General features: G+C 38.1%; 1 protein-coding gene across 1 annotated transcript in view; it reads right to left on the bottom strand.

The window, feature by feature from the left end:
• The window catches only part of LOC306866294 (zinc finger CCHC domain-containing protein 14-like), a 42,429-nt gene extending 21,714 nt beyond the window's left edge, over window positions 1–20,715 (bottom strand). Inside the window, exons 1-2 of the mRNA XM_079411388.1 lie at window positions 19,334–20,715; window positions 12,838–12,964 (exon numbers count right to left, since the gene is read on the bottom strand). Of these exons, the coding sequence (XP_079267514.1) occupies window positions 12,838–12,964; window positions 19,334–19,969 (763 nt within the window). The 5' untranslated portion in view covers window positions 19,970–20,715. The remainder of the gene's footprint in view (window positions 1–12,837; window positions 12,965–19,333) is intronic.
• Between the last annotated feature and the right edge of the window lie 574 nt (window positions 20,716–21,289).

Here is a 21,289-nt window from a genome sequence, read left to right as displayed (position 1 = left end):
CAGTGTTTTGGACTGTTTTCTCTTATAAATGTTACTTTCTCCAAATCTGTTCTGATGAAGAAACAAACTCATCTACATCTTGGATGGCCTGAGGTAGGTGCTGGGCGATTAATCAAAAAAAAAAAAAAATCGAAACCCAAATTCAGAACCTCTGATCGACGTAATTTTCCCATGTCGGTTATTTTGATTTTTAATCCTATTAATACTTTCCCCTTAAAAACATACTACTGCATGTGTAGTCAGCGCTATATGACCGTTGCGCTCGTGTCTTTTACAGCGTCTCGCATGTGAGTGGCGCGTTAAAAGAATTTAACTTTTACACGCAGCGCCACTCAATGTAAGTTCCAAAACAGTGGAGCAATCAGAAGACCCCGGAGGCGGGGCAAGCGTTGCAAGTTTTGGTTGGCATGGCAACTTTTGTATTTGATGGCAACATGACAGAATAGGCATTCTGTGCTGCAGTTTTTTTTTAAAAAACCATTCCTGAGCGCTGCGTCTCGCGGTTTTAGATGCAAAGACATTTTTTTATAGTAAGTAAGAACCTAGAATAAATATTTGCATATAGCATGACAGGACAAGATCACTGAGATGGTGCTCTGATCTTTCTCTTAATCAGCAGTGTTCTATTTACATTCATTTTTTTTAAACATTTGTTTACAGGAGATGCAAGTTATTATTTTTTACTTTTCACATTGCATTATTTAATTTACAAGAGATACAAGTTATTTTCTACGTTTAACATGACAATATTAAAAATGTATTTTGTTCGCAAGGGATGCTGTTTATTTTCTACTTTTGACATTGCAATATTCATTTATTTTGTTTGCAAAAAATTAAAGTTGGTTTCTATTTTTTGAGAAACTTTTTAAAATACTTTTTAAAATAAAACTGAAAGGTGAAGCTTTGATTTTATTGTTCGAAATATTGAAACAAATAACCATAAATAGTTTGCTTCCTTCGATTATTTTAAAATCACAAAGATAAGAAATGCACTTGAAAAAAAAAAAATCCCACCTTTAATAGCTGAGTATATTTACGGTACAAACTATGAGAGCAAAAAAAAAATTAAAAATAAAATAATCGTTCAATAATCGCAATCGAGTTAAGTGTTCAGTTAATCGAGGTTTTGATTTTAGGTCATAAGTAAATTTTCAGCAAATGTTAATTTTAGGGTGAACTACTCCTATCATGTACATTTATGATACTGCTCTTAAGTTCTGCTTCAACTTCTCACTGAATTTAAACAAAAACAAACACCTCTCTCACACACATATCTTAGTCTCTACGCTCTGTATACTTTGGATGCCCCAGGGCTTGCAGTTGCCGCATACCTGATGCCAGGCCAGCTAATCCAAGGATTTCTCCCATTCTTACAGCTCTAGTTACCCACCAAGCCTCATACTACACGCATACAAACACAATGATAACTCTAATCACAGACATATGCACAAAAACAGACAAGTAGATCTAGAGTCATGGACGAATGCACATCAATTTCAACATTAACTCAACAAACAGCAAACCTCGGCAGAACTTCTGGGAATTTCAAAGGACCCGGAAAAATCTGTGTTATCATTGTGAGATCCTGTGAAGTGCCTCTCTGAAGAACAGCTGTTTCAACCATCTTTGATCTGACTCATGTACCTACAAACCTCAGATGTTTTTACAAAGTCACTATCCAATCAGAGTGGAGTACGTTAGATTAAAGCAAATAAATATTTCTCACATTTACATGTGTAAATGAAGCCTTGTGATTTGTTTTGCTAATGAATGCATGTGTGTGTGAGGGTGTTGACGGATGGCTAAAGCTCGTGCTGAAGGCATGCGGTGAAGCCCATGAGGTAATGTAGTGGAGAAGCATTAAATTACCAGCAGACAAAACAAGTCTGTCTCTGCTCTGTTCGACCTGCTGCGTGCAAGTCAAACAGCACTTGATTCGAATGGCCAGCGCCTCCAGCACACCCACTGAGCACAAAACCCTGCCTGAATGCACATTTCCATTATGTTATGGTATAGATATGCAATGAATGGGGCAATACGACCCCCATTTCTGAGGTCATAAGAATATATACACAACCAACCATAGCTGCAGGCATCTTCACTGAGTCTGTGCATATACAGTGCCTTGCATATTCAAACCACTTCATTTTTTCATGTTTTTTTTATGTTGCGGCCTTATGTTAAACTGCTTTAAAGGGTCATCGGATGCAAAATTCACTTTACATATATGCGTGTTGGAAGTGTGTGTACACATCCATGCTATAATGATAAAAATCCACCCGGTGGTTTTTAAAAAACAAATCCCTATTTTAAAAACCCCTTTCTCAAATCAGTCCGTTCTGAGACTCCTGTCAGAATGACGTAGTTCGGTACAGGCCGCTCCCACGATAGTTGATTGACAAGACGTCTTACCTTAGACCCGCCCTGAATGAGCTGAGAGCTGTCCGCCGGTGTCGATTCCGGTGCAGGGGAAGACAAAATGTCTCTGATTAAGCGATCGAGGTGTTTTGTTGTTGGATGTAGTAATGACCACAGCAGTCGTCATTAACTCCCGACATCTGAGCCGCTGAAGATGCAGAGGATTAACGTTAATTTCGTTTTGAAGGGAATGCGCCGAACCCAGATCTGCCTAAATGCGTCTATGTTCACATGAATCATTCGTGATCCAGTTTCATCTACAGAAGAAGCGAGTATAAGTGTTTTTTATGAATCTTTGCAAATCGCCTTTCCTGATAATGTACTAGTTAGCCAGTTTCGCGGCTGAAGTTTACAGTCCTCTCGTCACCCCACGGAAGAGAGGGGTGGGGTCAGAAGAGCTCATTAGCATTTAAAGCAACATGGACTAGAATGGCTTGGTGAAAACAGAGCTGATTTTGAGAGGGTTTTTTACACTACCATTGAGAAATTGTAACCAAAGTATGTTATTGACCTTTCATTAAGACCCTAAAGAATCATATCAACTTGTGGAAAATGGGCATCCTATGACCCCTTTAAATTACTTTTTTTCCACATCAATCTACACTCTATACACCATAATGACAAAGCAAAAACAGAACTGTCACAACTTTGTAAATTTATATATAAAAAAATAAGTACATTACATAAGTTCAAACCCTTAACTCAGTACTTAGCTGAAGCACCTTTACAGCCTCAAGTATTTTTGGGTATGATGCGACAAGCCTTGCACATCAGCATTTGGCAATTATCTGCCATTCTTCTCCTCACCTCTTCACCTCTCAAGCTCTGTCAGGTTGGATGGGGGCAGACACACATTTTCAGGTTTCTCCAGAAATATTTGATTGGGTTCAAGCCCAGGCTCTGGCTACTCAAGGACATTCACAGCATTGTGTATAAGCCACTCTTGCTGTGTGCTTAGGGTCATTGTCCTGTTGGAAGGTGTACCTTCCGCCCAGTCTGAGGTTCTGAATGCTCTGGACTGGGTTTTCATTAAGGATATCACTATATTTTGGTGCATCGAGCTTTTCTTCTATTCTGATGAGTCCCTCAGTCCCTGCCACTGAAAAACAGCCCCATAGCATGAGGCTGCTACCAGCACACTTTACTTTTGGGATGGTACTCTGCAAGTGATGAGCAGAGCTGGTTCCCTTCAAACATGATGCTTAGAATTGAGGTTCATCGGCCCAGAGAATCTTGTTCCTCACAGTCTGAGGGTCCTTTAGGTGTGTTTTTGTAAATTCCAAGTGTGTTTTCATATGTCTTCACTGAGGAGAGGATTGAGAGGATAAAGCGCAGATCGGTGGAGTGTTGCAGTGATGTTTGTCCTTCTGTAGGTTTCTCTTATCTCCACATATGATCAAGTAGCTCAACTAGAGTTACCATCAGGTTCTTGGTCACCACACTAACCACAGCCCTTCTCCATCAATTGCTCCATTTGGCCAGAAGGCCAGCTCTAGGAAGAGTCCTAGTTGTTCCAAACATTTTCCATTATGTATAATGGAGGTTATGTTCTTCTGTGAACCAATGCTGCAGATTTGTTTTTTTTTCAGAACTCTTTCCCAGATGTGTGGTTTGATGTAATCCTGTCTCTGAGCTCTACAGGCAGTTTTTTTATTTATTTAATTTTTATAGAAACATTTTTTACCTCTGGCCTTGGTCTTTGCTCTAATATGCATTTTCAGCTGTTAGACCTTTTATTAAGACGTGTGCCTTTCCAAATCTTACCCATTCAACTGAATTTGCCACAGGTCAGCTCCACTCAAAGTGTGGTAACATTTACAAGCAAAATTAATGCTCCTGAGCTAAATTTCAACTGTCCTAGATAAGGGTATGAATACCCTTTTTTCTTTTTTATCTTTAATAAATTTGCAAAGATGTTAAAAACCTGTTATCTGCTTTGTCATTATGGTGTACGGAGTATAGATTGATGTGGGGGGAAAAAGTAATTTAAAGCAGTTTAACATAAGGCTGCAACATAAAATATTAAAAATTTAAAGGGGTTTGAATACTTTCGCAAGGCACTATATATATATATATAATTATTAGTGCTATCAAAATTAGTGCGTTTTTTACTTTTGACAGGTTAAAAATATTTAACGCAGTGGCGGGGCTAAGGTTGGTCACCCCACTCACAACTACTGCCTCTGTCTCTTTTTTTCCTGAAAAGAAGTTTATTTAGTTAGTTTTAGAATGTCTTTATGACCGCATCAAACAGGAGACGTTTCAGACGCACACTCTTAACTTCATTTCAGTGCCAGGCGCGGGTCAAACACGCATGGTCGTGTGGCGCGTGCTCTTCAATTGCACGCACAAAGGCGCCAATACGCACTGTAGTCTTTATTTCATATTAAAGCACAAAATAAACTGTGCATGCAATGTCGTGGGCAGTTCAGTAATGAAGTTACCAAAAAGGCGATTAAAGCTGCCTTAAAACTGTGCATGCATGTAATATGTTATATACCTATGAGTCACATTGGTCTCTGAAATGGTTTTCAACACGGTCCTGGAGCAGCCAAGCACCGTCTCCCTCATCTAAAACACCCAATTCAACTCATCAGTTCATTAGTAGAAACTTTATCACTTGAAGTAGGTCAGAAAATACAGTATGCTGATTATACAGGAATAAAACACTGAAATATACAGAGAATGTATGACACTCTAAAATGCATGTCTTTCTGATAAACGAGCAGTTTGTGGACTCCTTAGAGTGTAAATGTGACATCTGGTGCTATTGCTTCCTGAGCCAACAGCAAGACAAAACAGGACCAAAAATACAGACTTATGCTCACAACAGAGCGTAACTCAAGAAATGACAGCACACACATCTCGTGCAAAACTTGTGTGGACATGTGAGTCTGGGTAAGATATAGTAGGTTGTGTCTCTAATGTAATCCTCAGGATTAAAATAGAAAACTACACAGTCTTTCACTTACACACAAACCAAGAAATACACTCTGGAAAAGTGCCTGGCCAAGATTTTCCGTCAAACACAAGGCAAACTCTCTCATGTTCCACTAGTTGAGAATGCAAACTCTGGGGACTCATATAAACCCTGTATTTACAGTCTGTCCATGATAAGAGACAGAGTTCACACAGAGTGCAACAGCAAATGATCAAAAATTTCATAACTAAAGCTAAAAACCCATTAAGACTGATAAGCAGCGAGGATCAATCTTCAACCAGATATGAAACACATTTTGACCGGATTTCACGTAGAATGCAGTTTGATTTTAATGAAACCAGAAAAACATACTGCATTTCAGATCAGATGTTACAACACTGGAATCAAATCAGGTTCATGCTTTTCAAAATTATAATCAGAGTATATTTTTTAGCATGGCAAAAATAAAAAAAACAGCTGCCCATAGTCTGTCAGCAATTCAAGTTACACAATATTATTCAAAGTTTCTTTTTTATTTAGTACAACAGCACTCTTGCTTGTGTGATATTGCTTATTTAGTCATTGCAGATCTGTGTGTGGGTATCGATTTAATCCAGTTTGTGCACCTGATAAAATCTTAGACCCATTGTTTCGTGTGAAGGATGCTGCGCTTGGCAAAGCAAAATCCTACGCTTGATTTCTGCCAAAAGCCTCACCCATCTAATTATGTGATTATGGAAAATAACAAGATAAAGTATGCAGAGGAGTCACATGACGTGCTCATGAACCTAGTCGCACTCGAGTAGAGCTCCGTACGTTTGGCCTCTTTTTGCTGATCTTTCCATTTTGTTTTAAGTTTTATTCATTGGTGGTGCTTTACTTGATTGCATGCAGTCGTAAACAGCAGGAGTTGTCTCCATCGTCTTCTACGATTAAGAAGAAATCCAAGCCACCGACCGTGAGTGATATGATGGACATGATGGCGAACACTGTTACACACTTTGACTCCCGTCTCTGGCGGGCAAAGAGATTGAAGTGGAGCAAGCGCATCGCGTCTACACAAGGCTCTCCTCAGATCGCGCTAAACCACGAGTTTTCATCTTTAAACTGCTGCGGTACATGGACAGGGAGCTCATTCTGCGGGCCGCCAGACTTCATGCCCCGGTGAAAACTTCAGATGGAGCAACGCTGTCTTTCTTTCCAGATTTTTCTCCGGTCACCGCAAAAAGAAGAAGTGCATTTGCGCCAAATAGGAAGGAGATGAGAGACGCTGGCATCCAGAATTTTCTCCTTTATCCTGCAACGCTGAAGGTCATTCTCAATCAAGGTGAACCTAAAATGCTACACTCCCCAGAAGAAGCAAGAGATTTTCTCAGATCCCATTCATCCACCGACTCTCAGTGAACTTCAGCTGGACATTTGTTGTCTAATCGGAGAAGAGATGCTCTAAATGGTTAGGACTGTGTCTTTCACTGTTCACTTTAATGTTCACTTCTTAATTCATAGTTCATTGTGCATACAGTATCGCTTACGGATTATGATATTTTATTTGTTTTAGTTGTATTCTTTATCTCTCTTATCTTTTTTTTTATAGAAATACTACCTAGTCAATATGTGGCCAAATGTTGGTGCTACAGTAATGTGCAGGTTTTTGTTGATGCCACGGACCATATTAAGGGGTGCTGGCAGATCGAGGTTTGTTCTTGGTTTGATCTGCCATAGTTCATGGGAATGTGTTTATGTTTTTTTGAATGGTAATGGGGAGGGTGGGGGGTGGTTTAATGGCACACTCAACTGGTTTATTTTCAAACTTGTATTTTGTCTTATTATGCAGTAATTCTGTTTGATACCTATGACTGACCTTAATATTCTGAGTTGTAATATTAATGGGCTAAATGGCCCTCACAAACGTACAGGTTTTCTGGATTTTTTGCGAAGAAGAAAGATATAGTGTTAATTCAAGAATCCCATTTGAAAGAGGAGGATATACACAGGTGTAATAATAAGTTTTATGAAGTGGTATCTCACTCATCTTCAGATACTAAAACCAAGGGTGTCCTAATATTGGTGCGGAGGACTTTAAATATGACTATTTTAGATAAAGGTTGTGATACAAATGGTAGAATAACACATATAAAAACAATAGTGGAGAATAGGAAAATTATATTTCTCTCAGTTTATGCCCCTTGTACTCCTGACCCTACTTTTTTCTCTGTTTTGTCAACCTATCTCTTGAGGTTTTCAGATTTTGAAATTGTATTTGGTGCAGATACAAATTCTGTAATGTCGCATCTCCTAGATAGATTTGGACCAAAGGAATCACACTCTCAAGCTTTGTGTTCTGACAAACTTTGGCAATGTGTAACCTCATCCTCGTTGGTGAACCGTTGGCGTTTATTAAACCCTTCTGCGAAGTCTTTCACTTTCTTTTCTGCTACTCATAAATCCTATTCGTGAATTGACTATATTTTCATTTCTACTTCTTTATCTTCAGCTGTTCGTGATGCCGATATCTGTTCCTTAACTCTGTCAGACCATGATGGAAATTTGAGCAGATTATCTTTGATCCCTCGGCCATCTCGTGCCACTAAATGGCGATTTAACCCTAAATTGTTACAGGATGAAAACTTTTGCAGTCAATTCAGAAATAAATTTGTTTATTGAAAATTAACCAAGGTTAAGTGGATGATCCTCGAAAACTTTGGAATGCAGTTAAAGGATTTATAAGGAATAACTCAATTTCATATGCCTCTTTCCTTCAGAAAAACCGACACAAAAAGATAGTTGAACTGGAATCGCAGCTCCAGAATCTGACTAGAGATAATCAGCATTGTTTCTCAGACAATACACTCAGTAAAATCATGGTGTTAGGTCCGAACTCAATTCATTACTGAGATCCAGGGCAGAATTCCTGATTGAAAGATCCAGGCAGAATTACTATTTTCAAGGGAGTAGACCAAGCCACCTTTTAGCCCTAAGATTACGCAACAATGAAAAGTTTGCTAATATTTCAGCTGTGAAATCCCAATCTGGGCTCATTATGACAGACCCAAAAAACATTAATATTGCCTTTCACTCTTTTTACTCTAACCTCTATACTTCTGCTGCTGATGGTGACCCTGACTCTTTTGCATCTTTTCTGTCCAACCTTGATTAACCTAGGCTGTCAGATTCGGATTCGGAATACCTGGCTGAACCGATCACTCTTCAGGAGCTGGAGTCAGCAATTTGATCTTTTGAACAAGGGGAAATCCCCAGGCATAGATGGCATTCCAATCGAATTGTATATTACTTTTTGGTCGGATTTAGGCCCCCTCATGTTAGATATGATAAATTTTTCAGTAACTCAAGGCTCATTTCATCCATCCATTAATATAGCTGTTATTTCTCTCTAGTTAAAAAAAGATAAAGATCCGACTTCCTGTTCTAGTTATCGGCCACTTTCTTTGATAGGGACTGATGTTAAATTATATCCTAAAGTACTATCTCGTTGTCTAGAAAATTTATGAATAGGCTAGTTCATCATGACCAAACAGGATTCATTAAATCTCGCTCAGCTTCGGATAACTTACGCAGGTTATATCATATTAATTCAAATAATAGTTTGTCCTCTCCTTGCGCAGTATTATCTCTAGATGCGATGAAAGCTTTTGACCAACTCAACAGAGCTGGATGATGACATCACTGAATTCAATAATGAAATGCCTTTTACTGAAAATCTTTTTTTTAATCTTTTCATTTTACATTATTTACACACTATTTTCTTTTTTTGATATTGTGCAGTTGCTTTGACACAATTTACATTGTTAAAAGCGCTATATAAATAAAGGTGACTTGACTTGACCAGCTAGAATGGAACTATTTATGGGCGGTTCTACAACATCTGGGTCTAGGATCGAGTTTCATAAATATGATAAAAGTTCTGTATGCCAACCCAGCAGCCACTGTTCTCACAGGTGCTGTTTGCTCGAACACATTCTTTATACATCGAGGTACTCGTCAGGGTTGCCCGCTGCCTCCTCTGTTATTTGCCCTATCCTTGGAACCCTTAGCTCAAGCGGTCCGACAATCTGAAACTATTTCTCCCATAAATAAACGGAATACTCATCATCATATTTCTTTGTTTGCTGATGATATCTTATTGTTTTAGGAGAAGCCGTCACATTCTATTCCTCGTGCTGAATTTATTTGACCATTTTGGATCTCTCTCAGGGTTTAAAATTAATTGGAGTACGTCATGTTTACTTCCCCTCAATTGTAAAATTGATTCCATGTCCCTTTCTATATCTATTCCATTGGTTCAAAACTTTAAGTACTTGGGGATAGATGTTTTTCCTTCCCTGCAGGAAATCGTCTCAAAAAACTATAATGGTATTCTAGCCAAAGTATCCTCAGATTTGGAAAATTGGTCTCATCTTCCTACTTCTTTTCAGGCCCGTATATCGGTGATTAAGATGAATGTTCTCCCACGTATCAATTTATTTTCTTCCGTGATTCCTCTCGCTCCACCAGTTGGCTACTGGAATAAACTAGATGCATGTGTTTCACAGTATATATGGGATGGGAAACGTCCTTGTATTAAACTGACTACCTTACAATGATGTGGATTACATGGAGGTCTTTCTTTCCCTAATTTTAGACTGTATGCTCAAGCCTTTTCCCTCCACCCTTTAGCAGATTGGTTTGATCCTGACGCTTCCGTGTCTTGGAGAGCAATTGAGGAATCTATTGTTTATCCGTATAAATTGATGCATCTTGTTTTTTCAGGAGTTCCGCTTAGGCAGTGTAAATCTTTGTTTGGTCCCATTGTAACCCATCTCCTCTCCACATGGAGGGATGTTGAAAGACATTCACAACTAGGTACAAAATGGCATAGGCATTCGCCTATTTTCCACAATAATAACCTTTTGTCAGGCAGTACTCCTTTCATTGTCAGCAATGGACTCATAATAAAGTAAACACTCTGGGAGATATCTATGATGATAGTGGTTTAAAATCCTTCCAGAATCTTAAAACTCAATATAATCTGCCAGGCACCTCCTTTTTTATGTATTTGCGTATTAGATCGGCCCTACAGGCATATGGGGTGCCTTGGAACTCTCAACTGCCTGTTCACCTTTTGCGCAAACTAATCCTTCCTTCTGAGGAATCTCCCTCCTCTGCTTCAGTCATCTATCTCTATCTCTCATCTATCTATCTCGACCGCACACCGTCACACAACTCCAACCTCTTCATTAAGTTTGCGGATGACACGACTGTGGTGGGTCTCATTAGCAACAGAGATGAGCTTTCCTGTAGCATATAGCTTTCCTGTGGCTCAAATAGTAGAGCATTGCGCCAGCAACGCCAAGATCATGGGTTCGATTCCCAGGGAAAGCAAGAGCTGATAAAAAAAATGTAAAAACTGTAACTGTAAACTGCAATGTAAGTCGCTTTGGATAAAAGCGTCTGCTAAATGCATAAATGTAAATGTAAATGAGACAAACTACAGGAGCAAGGTGAGCTGCCTGGCTGGGTGGTGCAGTGACAACAATCTCTCTCTGAATGTGGAGAAGACGAAGGAGATTGTTGTTGACTTCAGGAGAGTACACACTCAGCATGCCCCTCTGACCATCAACGGTGCGACTGTGGAGAGAGTGAGCAGCGCCAAGTTCCTCCGCACCATTTTTTCATGAATGACTTTTGGGACTTCACCTTGTCCGTTCAACAAAGATCTTTACTGTTAGCTGCTCTCACAGCAGCAATAAAAATTGCTGGTCAACCTTTGGAATCCTCCTCACACAATGGACAGATGAACCTGGAGTGTGTATTTGTTGGACATTATCGTGATGGAACTCTCTACTTCTCGTATACATGGATCTAACGTGAAAACTGTCACGAACAAAATTCATGGCATTCAGCTTTTAATGTTGTGTCTTCTTTTCTAAAATCTTTGTAAAAATTATTTTATTGTTATTTATCTATTAATATTAATGAATGTAATTTTATTTTTTTATTTATTTTTTAAGTCTACCAGGGGGTGAGATGGGTTGGGGTGGGTTCTAAATTTGTACAGCTGCTTTTTTTATATTTCATGTGGTTTTTCCCCTTTCATCTTCCCACATTCTGCCAATTTTATATGCTAAACACTAAAATAGTGTGATCAAAACCCTATATGCCATATGTTATTGTTACCTAAAAATAAAAATAAAGCTATTATGAAGAATTTTCAGTAATTTAAATAAAGCTAAAATAAAAAATAAAAAAAAAATACAAATTTGAAATATTGCACTAAAATGAATTGAAATAAAAAAAAAAGTAAATTAAAATGAAAAACAAATAGAAAAGGCTATATAGAAATATATTTATATAACAAACAAAAAATGACAAACAAACACAGCAAAATTACTACAAATTAAAATGAAAACAGAAAAATAACATAGAAAGTGTTTCGCTCATGGTTGTTCTTGGATGGTCAACCAAAAACACACTTCCAACAGTTTAAGTAAAAAATTGGCTATTACCACCTAAAACTAATTTCTTTCTGCAAGCTAACTGTCATTCTGATTAATTTATCCTCCTCCGCTGGAACAGACCTGAGGAGAGGGGAGACAATATTTTCCACCAGCTGTCTCACATGAATGAAAATTCAGCTTGTGCATTCTTGTTCCCGCTTCGGTATTAGAATGTTGCTGCGTCCCAATTCACAAACTATCCGTCCTAAATTCGAAAATAGAATTAGTATGTGCAAAATTATAGTACTGTATGTTGAAAAGAGTCAGAAAGATGCCAAAGATTCCCGGATGGTCTACTACTTAAGATTAAAATTTGAAGTGCAGATGCTCTAATGGCTAATATTGCCCACAACACATTGCGTGGTGGACAAAGATTCCATTAGAACTACAAACATGCATAAAAAGTGTTTAAAAACGACAAACATGGTGGATATGCGAGACCGACGGACAGACAAGAGAAAGGGGTTTGAGTGATAAATAATCGATGCCTAACCTGATTAAAATATTTATTTAATGTTATGCATGTTATATTTAATCTGCAGCAACATTGTGAACTTTTATAAAAGATACGTTTGGTCATTAACTTTTAAATGCATTTTTATGTAAACATATGAAATCACGCAGATCAACGTGCCTCTTCATTTCTCTCCAATATGGTAGAAATTTTTATTAAACGAAATGTGGATTTTGTTAACTGTGACAAGATGATTAACAGTTCAGTTTAAATAGCGACAGAATGCACTTAACTAAGCAACAAAGCGTCTGTTAAAGATGCAGCTATGACGAAGTAGTATGTCCCAAAGCTGGCCTACTATTCTGCTACATACTCAAAAGTATGTACATTTTCTTCACAAAAAGAGTACACTTTTAGGGCATAGTATAAGTAGGTGAATTGGGACGCAGCATTTTTTGCCAACTTCTAGCACTAAGACTGTAGGATGACTGACCCTGTTTTGCAAATAACATCACAGAGTGTATTTGTGGATGCAAAGTTGTGTAACTCACCTTTGCTGGGTTTTCCGACATTAACTTTGAGTGGCATTTCCTGGCACAAGAGTGATGGACTTGGCAGCATGACCTCAGGACCCAAGCCTTCATCCATCTGACCTCCTGTGACCTCCCGTTGCACATTCTGGAAAAAGAAGTCAAAGGTCAAACACAGGTCAGAACCGAATGTGGACAAGTGTATTGTCCAGTCACAGTTGTCACACTTGGACAGGTTAGTCTTATTTAATTTACTCTGAAAGCACATCAGCCTGCTCCTTTAGGTCACTCCATTAGAATTTACTATTCATATTATATTGTTGTGTTTGTGTTTTTTCTATTGTTGAGTTTTTAACAAAAAATTACATCCAAACACATTTATAGAAGCCCATTTCTGCCTCAGAGTAAAAAAAGAAAGAAAAAAAAAAGGTTTAAAAAAGTTAAATAAAATAATAATATTAAAATAATAAAGAAATATATCCAAACAATAGTATAGAATTAAATAAAATATAAAAAATTAAGAGATTTTTTTTAAAAATGAATAAAACAAATAAATAAATTTTTATTATGAGATGTAAAATCATTCTTTGAGATTTTTTTCAAATTTGCAATTAAGATACAGTCATGGCCAAAAATATTGGCACCCTTGGTAAATATGATCAAAGAAGGCTGTGAAAATGAATCTGCATTGTTAATCCTTTTGATCTTTTATTTAAAAATTCACAAAAATCTAACCTTTCATTGGATAATAAGAATTTAAAATGGGGGGAAATAGCATTGTCCACCACAATTACGAGAAGTTGCGGTTGTTAGATAAAACAAATGTTTTTCCTCTGAAGCAGAAGCATACTTTCATACACATTTCAACAAATCATCAAAAACTTTTGGACTAAGAACATGCACTCTGTGTATCACTAAAGAGTTTTGTTACTGTGTTTGGTAACATCTTGATGCTCAATGAAACAAAATAACTGTCTCAGACTTGCATAAAAAATTAGTCATGAACTTCCTGGTAATAGATGACTGTTCTATAATTAGTCATCCTGGTCATCTTAGTGCACATGTGTATTACATTATGTAATTTTTCATCACTTTAGAGTAGCACATCTCAGAATTGAATAATACGGTGCGCGGGAGGGACCGTCTTCGGTTCACTTAGTTTTGTCGTGGCCAGGACATATTAAGTTGTAAGAACATGATAATATGTCATAGCCACGAGATATTAATTCGTGGGAACGTGATATTATGTTGTGGCCACGAGATCATTTTGTCAAGGTAACGACATCCATATGTTATGGCCTCGAGATGCTATGTTGAGGGAACAACATCCATTTCTCGTGGCCAATGACTTCTTATGTTGAGGGAACAACTTATTTTTTCTCGTGGTCACGAGTTTAATGCGTAAACAAACCTACGTGACCATAGCAACCCGGGATTATCAGAGAGGGATAAAACATTTTTATTAACATTAAACATTTCATTTAATATTTGATTATTATAATAATTATTAGGTTATATTAACTTGTTAGGGCTATATTTTTATATTTCATAGAAATATAATATTTTATTATTTCCCCTTTCAATTCGTGTATCGCTTTACCTAATTAATGTTCTGTATAATTATGCTATTTGCTACCATATATTTTTCAAATACTGTAAATGCCTGACAATTCTGCCAATACTTTATGATAGTAGGCTATTTATGCCAGTGCGTGATGATAAATGAGCGTGTTGTGTTTTCATTTACAAATGAAACTACGTGAATGATTCATTCCTCAACGAAACACTAGGCAGTAGCCTATAATATTAATAGTTATTAATTCACAGATTAATTCAATATATGTTAAATTCAACCTTTAAACTGCATTTCCAATAAGCTAAAAATTCCAGTCAGCATAATCAAAGCTTTATTGGCATGTCGAGCATTTAAAGTAGGCTTATTTACAAAACGAGTCAGGACGTTATGTAAAGAGATCTAAATGAAGGGAAAAAAAACGAATGTAAAAATATAATAATAGGCTAATAATAATAATGATGATAATAATAGCTAATAATAATTACAAATATTACGGAAAAAGACGGTCAGTTAATGGACACACACAGCTAGCAAAACTGTGGGATGGATAAAAATGTTTTCTTGTAGGTCTATTTTATTTTATGTACTTTATACATTTAGCCTATTCATGATAAACTTAATTCGAATGCTGTGTACATCGCGTGCCATTGCCTACAGTCCGGTAGCCTATGGTCAATATAATAATTATGTAATAATTTCTATAATAATTAATATAATAATTTCTTAATTCAAAATAAAATATTAAAGAATCCATCTCTGATAATCCCGGGTTGCTATGGTCACGAAGGTTTGTTTATGCATTAAACTCGTGACCACAAGAAAAAATATGTTGTTCCCTCAACATAAGAAGTCGTCTAGGATGTCGTTACCTCAACAAAACGATCTCGTGGCCATGACAAAACTAAGTGAACCAAAAACCCATTCTGATTGGCAGACTCAATAATTAAATACTTCAGCTCCTCCTCCTCCTTTTTGCTCTGAGGTTACATCTTCCAGCTTGCTAAAACAGAGTAGGAGCAAAAAAGTCCGGTACCACATATGCTAAGCACAGCAGCTAGTAAAAGTCAGCTCTGAAACCAATTAGGACTGCTGTACAGTCCACCGCTGCCACATCCACATCCCACGCTGCCAAATCTCTGTTCCTCTCTTCCTCTCTTTGAAAAACATGCCCTTTTGTTGAAGACTCAGCTGAAGTGTGGCTCATAACACAAAGGAAATAAGTCCTTGTAAAAGTACAGCTGGGCAAATCCATTCTTAGCAGACAAAGAAGAGCAAGATGAGAAAAGTGAATCAGCCGCATTTTTAAGCACTGAATAGCTGTTTTTGTGTCAGTTCAAAGTCAGTGTGATATGGCCTTCATTTTATGTTCACAATCTGATATACAGTAAATACAAGTCATTGGGGAAAAATGTAGGAAGGGACTTGATTTTAACCATCAGAAATTAGCTGGATCTTTAAGAATTTAAGAACATAATAAGCTAGTTGTAAAATATATATATATATATATATATATATATATATATATAGATATAGATATAGATATGTTTATGAAGGTAAACATCCTTATGGTAGACATAGACTTTCAAAAATACTATGGAAGTCAAATGTCATCCAGATAACTGTTTGGTTACCAGCATTCTTCAAAATATTAATTTTTTGTGTTCAAAAAAAGAAAGAGACTCATGAAGGTTTGGAACAACTTGAGGGCGAGTAAATGATGACAAAATTTACATTTTGGGGTGAACCATCCCTTTAAACTAAAGTACAATTGATTGAACACACTGTACTTCTACCCCTCAAAGACTCATTTTTATTCCTGTCAAACTTTAAATTGATGCCTTTGCTTTAAAAGTGAAAAGTGCTCAAATTTTAAGCAGCGCTATCTGAAATTTAATTCAAACAATTGTTAGCGATTACAACCAAAGCATCACAAAAAATGCTTGAGACAAAATAGCATGTGTTTTTGTTGATGTTTAGGCTAGTGTAAAGGCCTCTTGAACAAGCGAGCAGTCGGAGCTTCCTGATGAATCACAGGAGAGTTACACAGAGGGGTGATTTAAGCATGGAGAAATGTGCTGAGCTTCAGTTCGTGAAAGCCAAAACCAACAAATCACTAAATAGAACCGCCTTCTCTGCCTTCACGGGGTACTTTCCCACTACACCCGTTCAAGCACGTTTCGGCAGCATGTGTGTATGTTATGAGCCCATGTCTGTACAGATAACACCATGGAGTACAACGCAGATTTACATCCGACAACACAAGGAATCATCAATAAATGACTTAACACACATCATGAGGTGTTTTATCGCATTTCATCAACTTTCTGCATTTTGGCGCAGCTGTGTTTTGAATTGTGCACAGGGAAAGATTTCTGCCTGGATAACACTTTATGTTTTAACTGCACAACAATCCTTTGTGGTAGTAATTACAGAAATTGATATCAAGTAACCTCAAATCCCTCTAATCACAGTAATTGCTAAATCATGGTTACCAACAAAAAAATGCATACACTAACTAATTTCTGAAGGGTTATGTGGCAATAAAAAATTTAGTAAATCGCTGCTGAAAATTCAGCTTTGACAATCCAATAATAAATTACAGTTGAAAATATATTCAAAAAATACAAAGCAGTTCTTGTCATGTCAAGAAAATGTCATACATGCTAGTTTTGTGGAGTGGATTGAATGACACCAGCTAAGAGCAAATAAATATATTACATAGCAGCTGTGCAATGCAATACTCTTCATAACTGTGTGTGCATCGTGTCAGCACATATAATGTCATTTTGACATCTATTTATTCTAGAACTGCTGCATAATATCATATTCTATAATGAAAGGGTTTTGTTATTGTAATAAGAAATGTCTTGCTGCTTTCTGTCAATGTTTTCAAAGCACGTTTGTTGACTCACCAAGCTGACATTTTTGAGTTACAACATAATTATACATTTGCAATATTACATTACACACTGGGTTTAAACAAGTGCAAGTATGAGTCTTATGTCACAGTAAAGGCATTGATTTGTTGAGATCACTCCTGAACCCCCAGGAGAGTATGGAACAGATTTAAAAAGATAGTAAACACTCTCTGAGTCGTGTGACTTCTCATGGCTGAATTGCTTGTCTGTGCCAGATGACCCCAGTTTATTATTGTTGCTCCTGGTGCTCCCCATAGATACTGTTGAATAAATCAGGTCTGACCTGTGTATCTTGGGGTGTATGGCCTTAGTGCTTAAAGATCAAGGCTAGTGAGCAAAAGGTTGAGAGTTCAAAACCCACAAGGGGTGATTTATGAACCGTCAGCATTTCTGAACTGAGACACTTAACCCCAGGTTGCACTGAGGGGACAGTCCTTGCTGCTTTGAATAAAAGTGTCTGTCCCAGTTAATACGCTGACATACAGTGCAACTGTGCTCACAGCGACCCAAGTTCAAATCCCATCCTTTGCTGATCCCGCTCCCCTCTCTCTCCACCCAATGACCTGTCTGCTCTTTTTAAACAAGCTACAGATAGTCCAAAATGCAGCGGCTAGAGTTCTTACAAGGTCAAGAAAATATGATCATATTACCCCAATTTTACAGTCTCTGCACTGGCTACCTATTCAGTTCCGTATCATTTACAAAATATTATTACTTGCCTATAAGGCCCTAAATGGTTTAGCTCCTGCGTACCTAACTTGTCTTCTACCACGCTACAATCCAACCCGCTCCCTAAGGTCACAAAACTCTGGACTTTTGGTAGTACCTAGGATAGCAAAGTCCACTAAAGGAGGTAGAGCTTTTTCACATTTGGCTCCCAAACTCTGGAATAGCCTTCCTGATAACGTTCGGGGTTCAGACACACTCTCTATGTTTAAATCTAGATTAAAGACACATCTCTTTAGCCAAGCATTCACATAATGCATTTTATAATCTTGTACTGTAGTATATCTGATCAAATGTACATTATTATTATTCTTTAGCTTGGGATGGAACAGCAGCTACGCTAATTATGTTTCTATTTGTCTCTGTTTCTGCCACGGGATTAACATCCCGTGGTAATTAGGAATGACAGAAGCTTCAGTCTGGATCCAACCCCTAAATGATCTGAGATGACCGAACACCTGAGAAAAGATAATGCCAACCCCTCAGAGGATGCCAACGCTCAGACAACATACAGAATTACCAAATGACCACTGGAACTAGTTGAGACCTTACAATCTGACTTTGCTGCAGTTAAATTGAACTGCTGGTTTGTTGGCCAGAGGCCAATGTTTGATATTGATATTGTGATATGTTTGATATTGATATTGTGATATGTTTGATATTGTGCAGTTGCTTTGACACAATTTACATTGTTAAAAGCGCTATATAAATAAAGGTGACTTGACTTGACTTGACTATACTGTCCTGTACGGGTCACCATACTTGGCCAGCCACACACCACTTCCCTTCCCTTTCCCCTTCATTATTTTTTGTAACTATTTAGTAACATTCATCTTTTACTTTCTTTAACTGAAAACAAAGCAAACAAAAATGTTCAAAAAGTTTTTTTTCTTAGCTTTGTGAACATTGCTTTTTATAATTTTGCAAACATTATGGGAATGTTTGGGAATGGGGGGGGGGGGGGGGATTACGTGAACAGTATATAATAATGTTTTTGTTGTAATGTTTTGAGAATATTCCTAAAGACCATATATCTTCGAACAAACGTTCCATTAACATTACTGAGAACCTTCAAGAACATTAGCCAAAGTTCAGAGAACAATCCCTGATAGCTGAGAACCAACCACTTTGAAGTTGTGATGAAACAGAAGTAGTGGCAGATTTGTTTTCCATATTATAAAGTATATCCAAATGTAACAGATATTGAAAAAGAAACCATGCAAAACAGGAAATTGATTCTATGCTTCAATTGTTGATTGGATTTTGCGATGTGGGCGTTGCACTCAAGAGAACTCACCTTGCAGCATGGACATCCGGCCTGGCAGGAGTTGAAGGTGGATGTTGTGATGTAGGAGGAGAAGGTCGGGGTCGCGCTCACGCTTGGGAGCGCACTGGCCCCGCCCCCGTGTGACGTCGACGGCGCCTCACCAACTGTCACCTGAAGGATCTCCTGGATCTGTGTCAACTCTTGCCTCAGCACATGCTTTTGATGAAAACTAAAGGCGGGATGGTTCGAAGCCATGGTGAAGAGGAGCAAAAACTGCTCTCCCGTCTGGCCATCGTTAAGCTGAAGTCCGTAGTTGTTAATGATGGTGTCGATGTGAGTGAGGGTCCGAAACAACGCCCCCGCCGCTACGCGGTTGTCCGAGCTGAGGAGCGCGAGAGAGACGAGCAGCTTGCTCCTCACGACCTCATCCGTGATGTTGGTCAGGTTGGCGAGGTCAGCTGGGTTGTTGGCTTTGATTTCTGCATCCCTCAGAGAGTGGTAGTCTTTTCGGGCTAGGTTTTCCAAACATGAGCCGAGGAAGCGGAGCTCAATGGGAACGCAGAGGTCCAAAAGGCCGCAGAGAAACTCAGCCCTCTGCGCCGAACTCAACGCGGAGAACCAGCGGTAAACCTCCTCTCTCTGAACAAAGCATCTGTTCTCAACCATCTTAGACAGCACTCATAACATGCATCAGATATTCAAAACAAAGTTCATATAGCAGTGATTGGTGGGCTTTATAAACTTTACAAACTTCCAAATCATTCACTGACGTAAACATCCATGAACTTATAGGCAGTGGTCAGTCTGAGCGTCTCAGAACCCCTAAAAGACGACATACTACATAGTTTCCTTCTCGTTTTATATGCCTGCGATTGCATTATCTCGTCGTAGCCTATTAGGATATTGAAGAAACAAACTGTGTTTACTGTAATCCCAGACGCGCGACGGCGCAGCCCTCTGCCCGCCTGTGTCTCTCCTTTTTCGGCCAGCCCCCCTGCGTGATCCCCACGTCAGCCAGTTATTCAATAGACTCCAGGGCACATTATAAAACAAGAACATTTCTTTCAGATCTTCTAGTATCCATTAGACCGATTTGTCCAGATGAAACTATCGCAATTCCCGTACACGCGCAAAGGAAACGTCGTCGGGCAATAAACATTTTGAGTGGAAAACTCCCCAATTTTAACAGTTTGACTGGTCGAATGGATGTCTATATAACCGTATATTCCTTCGTCGGACGCTGAAGTAATGTTTTTATGTTTAAAAAAACGTGACACTTTATCCGTTGCTTGATTTGCTTTCACGCGAGTGAATTAATCAACGGTTTCGTTGCCTATCATCATCCTGTCGTGAAGTCGAGTAACGTTAAGGCAAACTGTGTAGTTCACTATCCCGAACTTCAAGCAAACCCCGCCCACGGTTGGATTTTATTGGATGAACAGCTTGTCAGTAATCATATTCTGCGCTGTGATTGGTCAAAGCGACATTCTTGTGTATCTTTCAAGCGCCTGCAGTCATATTTGATGTGGACTGTAAATATGATTTAAAGCGAGAGGGTACATTAACTTAACATACGTTCGTAAATTAATTTTAAACGAGGTACATTTATTTAAATAGTATGAATTATTACTCTGGTGGTGATAGTACAGCCTGAGGTAGTACCTTTCTGAAGTATGCCTTCGGCTGTAGGCAAATATTGGAAAACTTTGGTTTTGTTATTTTATTACGTCAACTTTCCCGAAGATGGCGCCAATTGTCCCAGGGCTCAATTCTCACCCAATCTAACGGATTCATATTTTCTCAAATGCTTTCCTCTTTGTCATATTTATCTGGAAAACACCATTACCCGAGTCGTTTACAAATTGAACATGCAGTTGTTGATCTTAAAATCTTAATCGCTGACAAATTATATGATGCATTTTAGACTAGTTTTCAATCGATTGCAGATTTCCCATTGTTTTTGTTCTTGTGTATTAGGTATTATAA

This window comes from Barbus barbus, assembly GCF_936440315.1.
Source record: "Barbus barbus genome assembly, chromosome: 48".
In the NCBI taxonomy this organism is placed as follows: Eukaryota; Metazoa; Chordata; class Actinopteri; order Cypriniformes; family Cyprinidae; genus Barbus; species Barbus barbus.
Note: the sequence above shows the minus strand (reverse complement) of the source record. Positions and strands in the feature narration are given on the sequence as shown.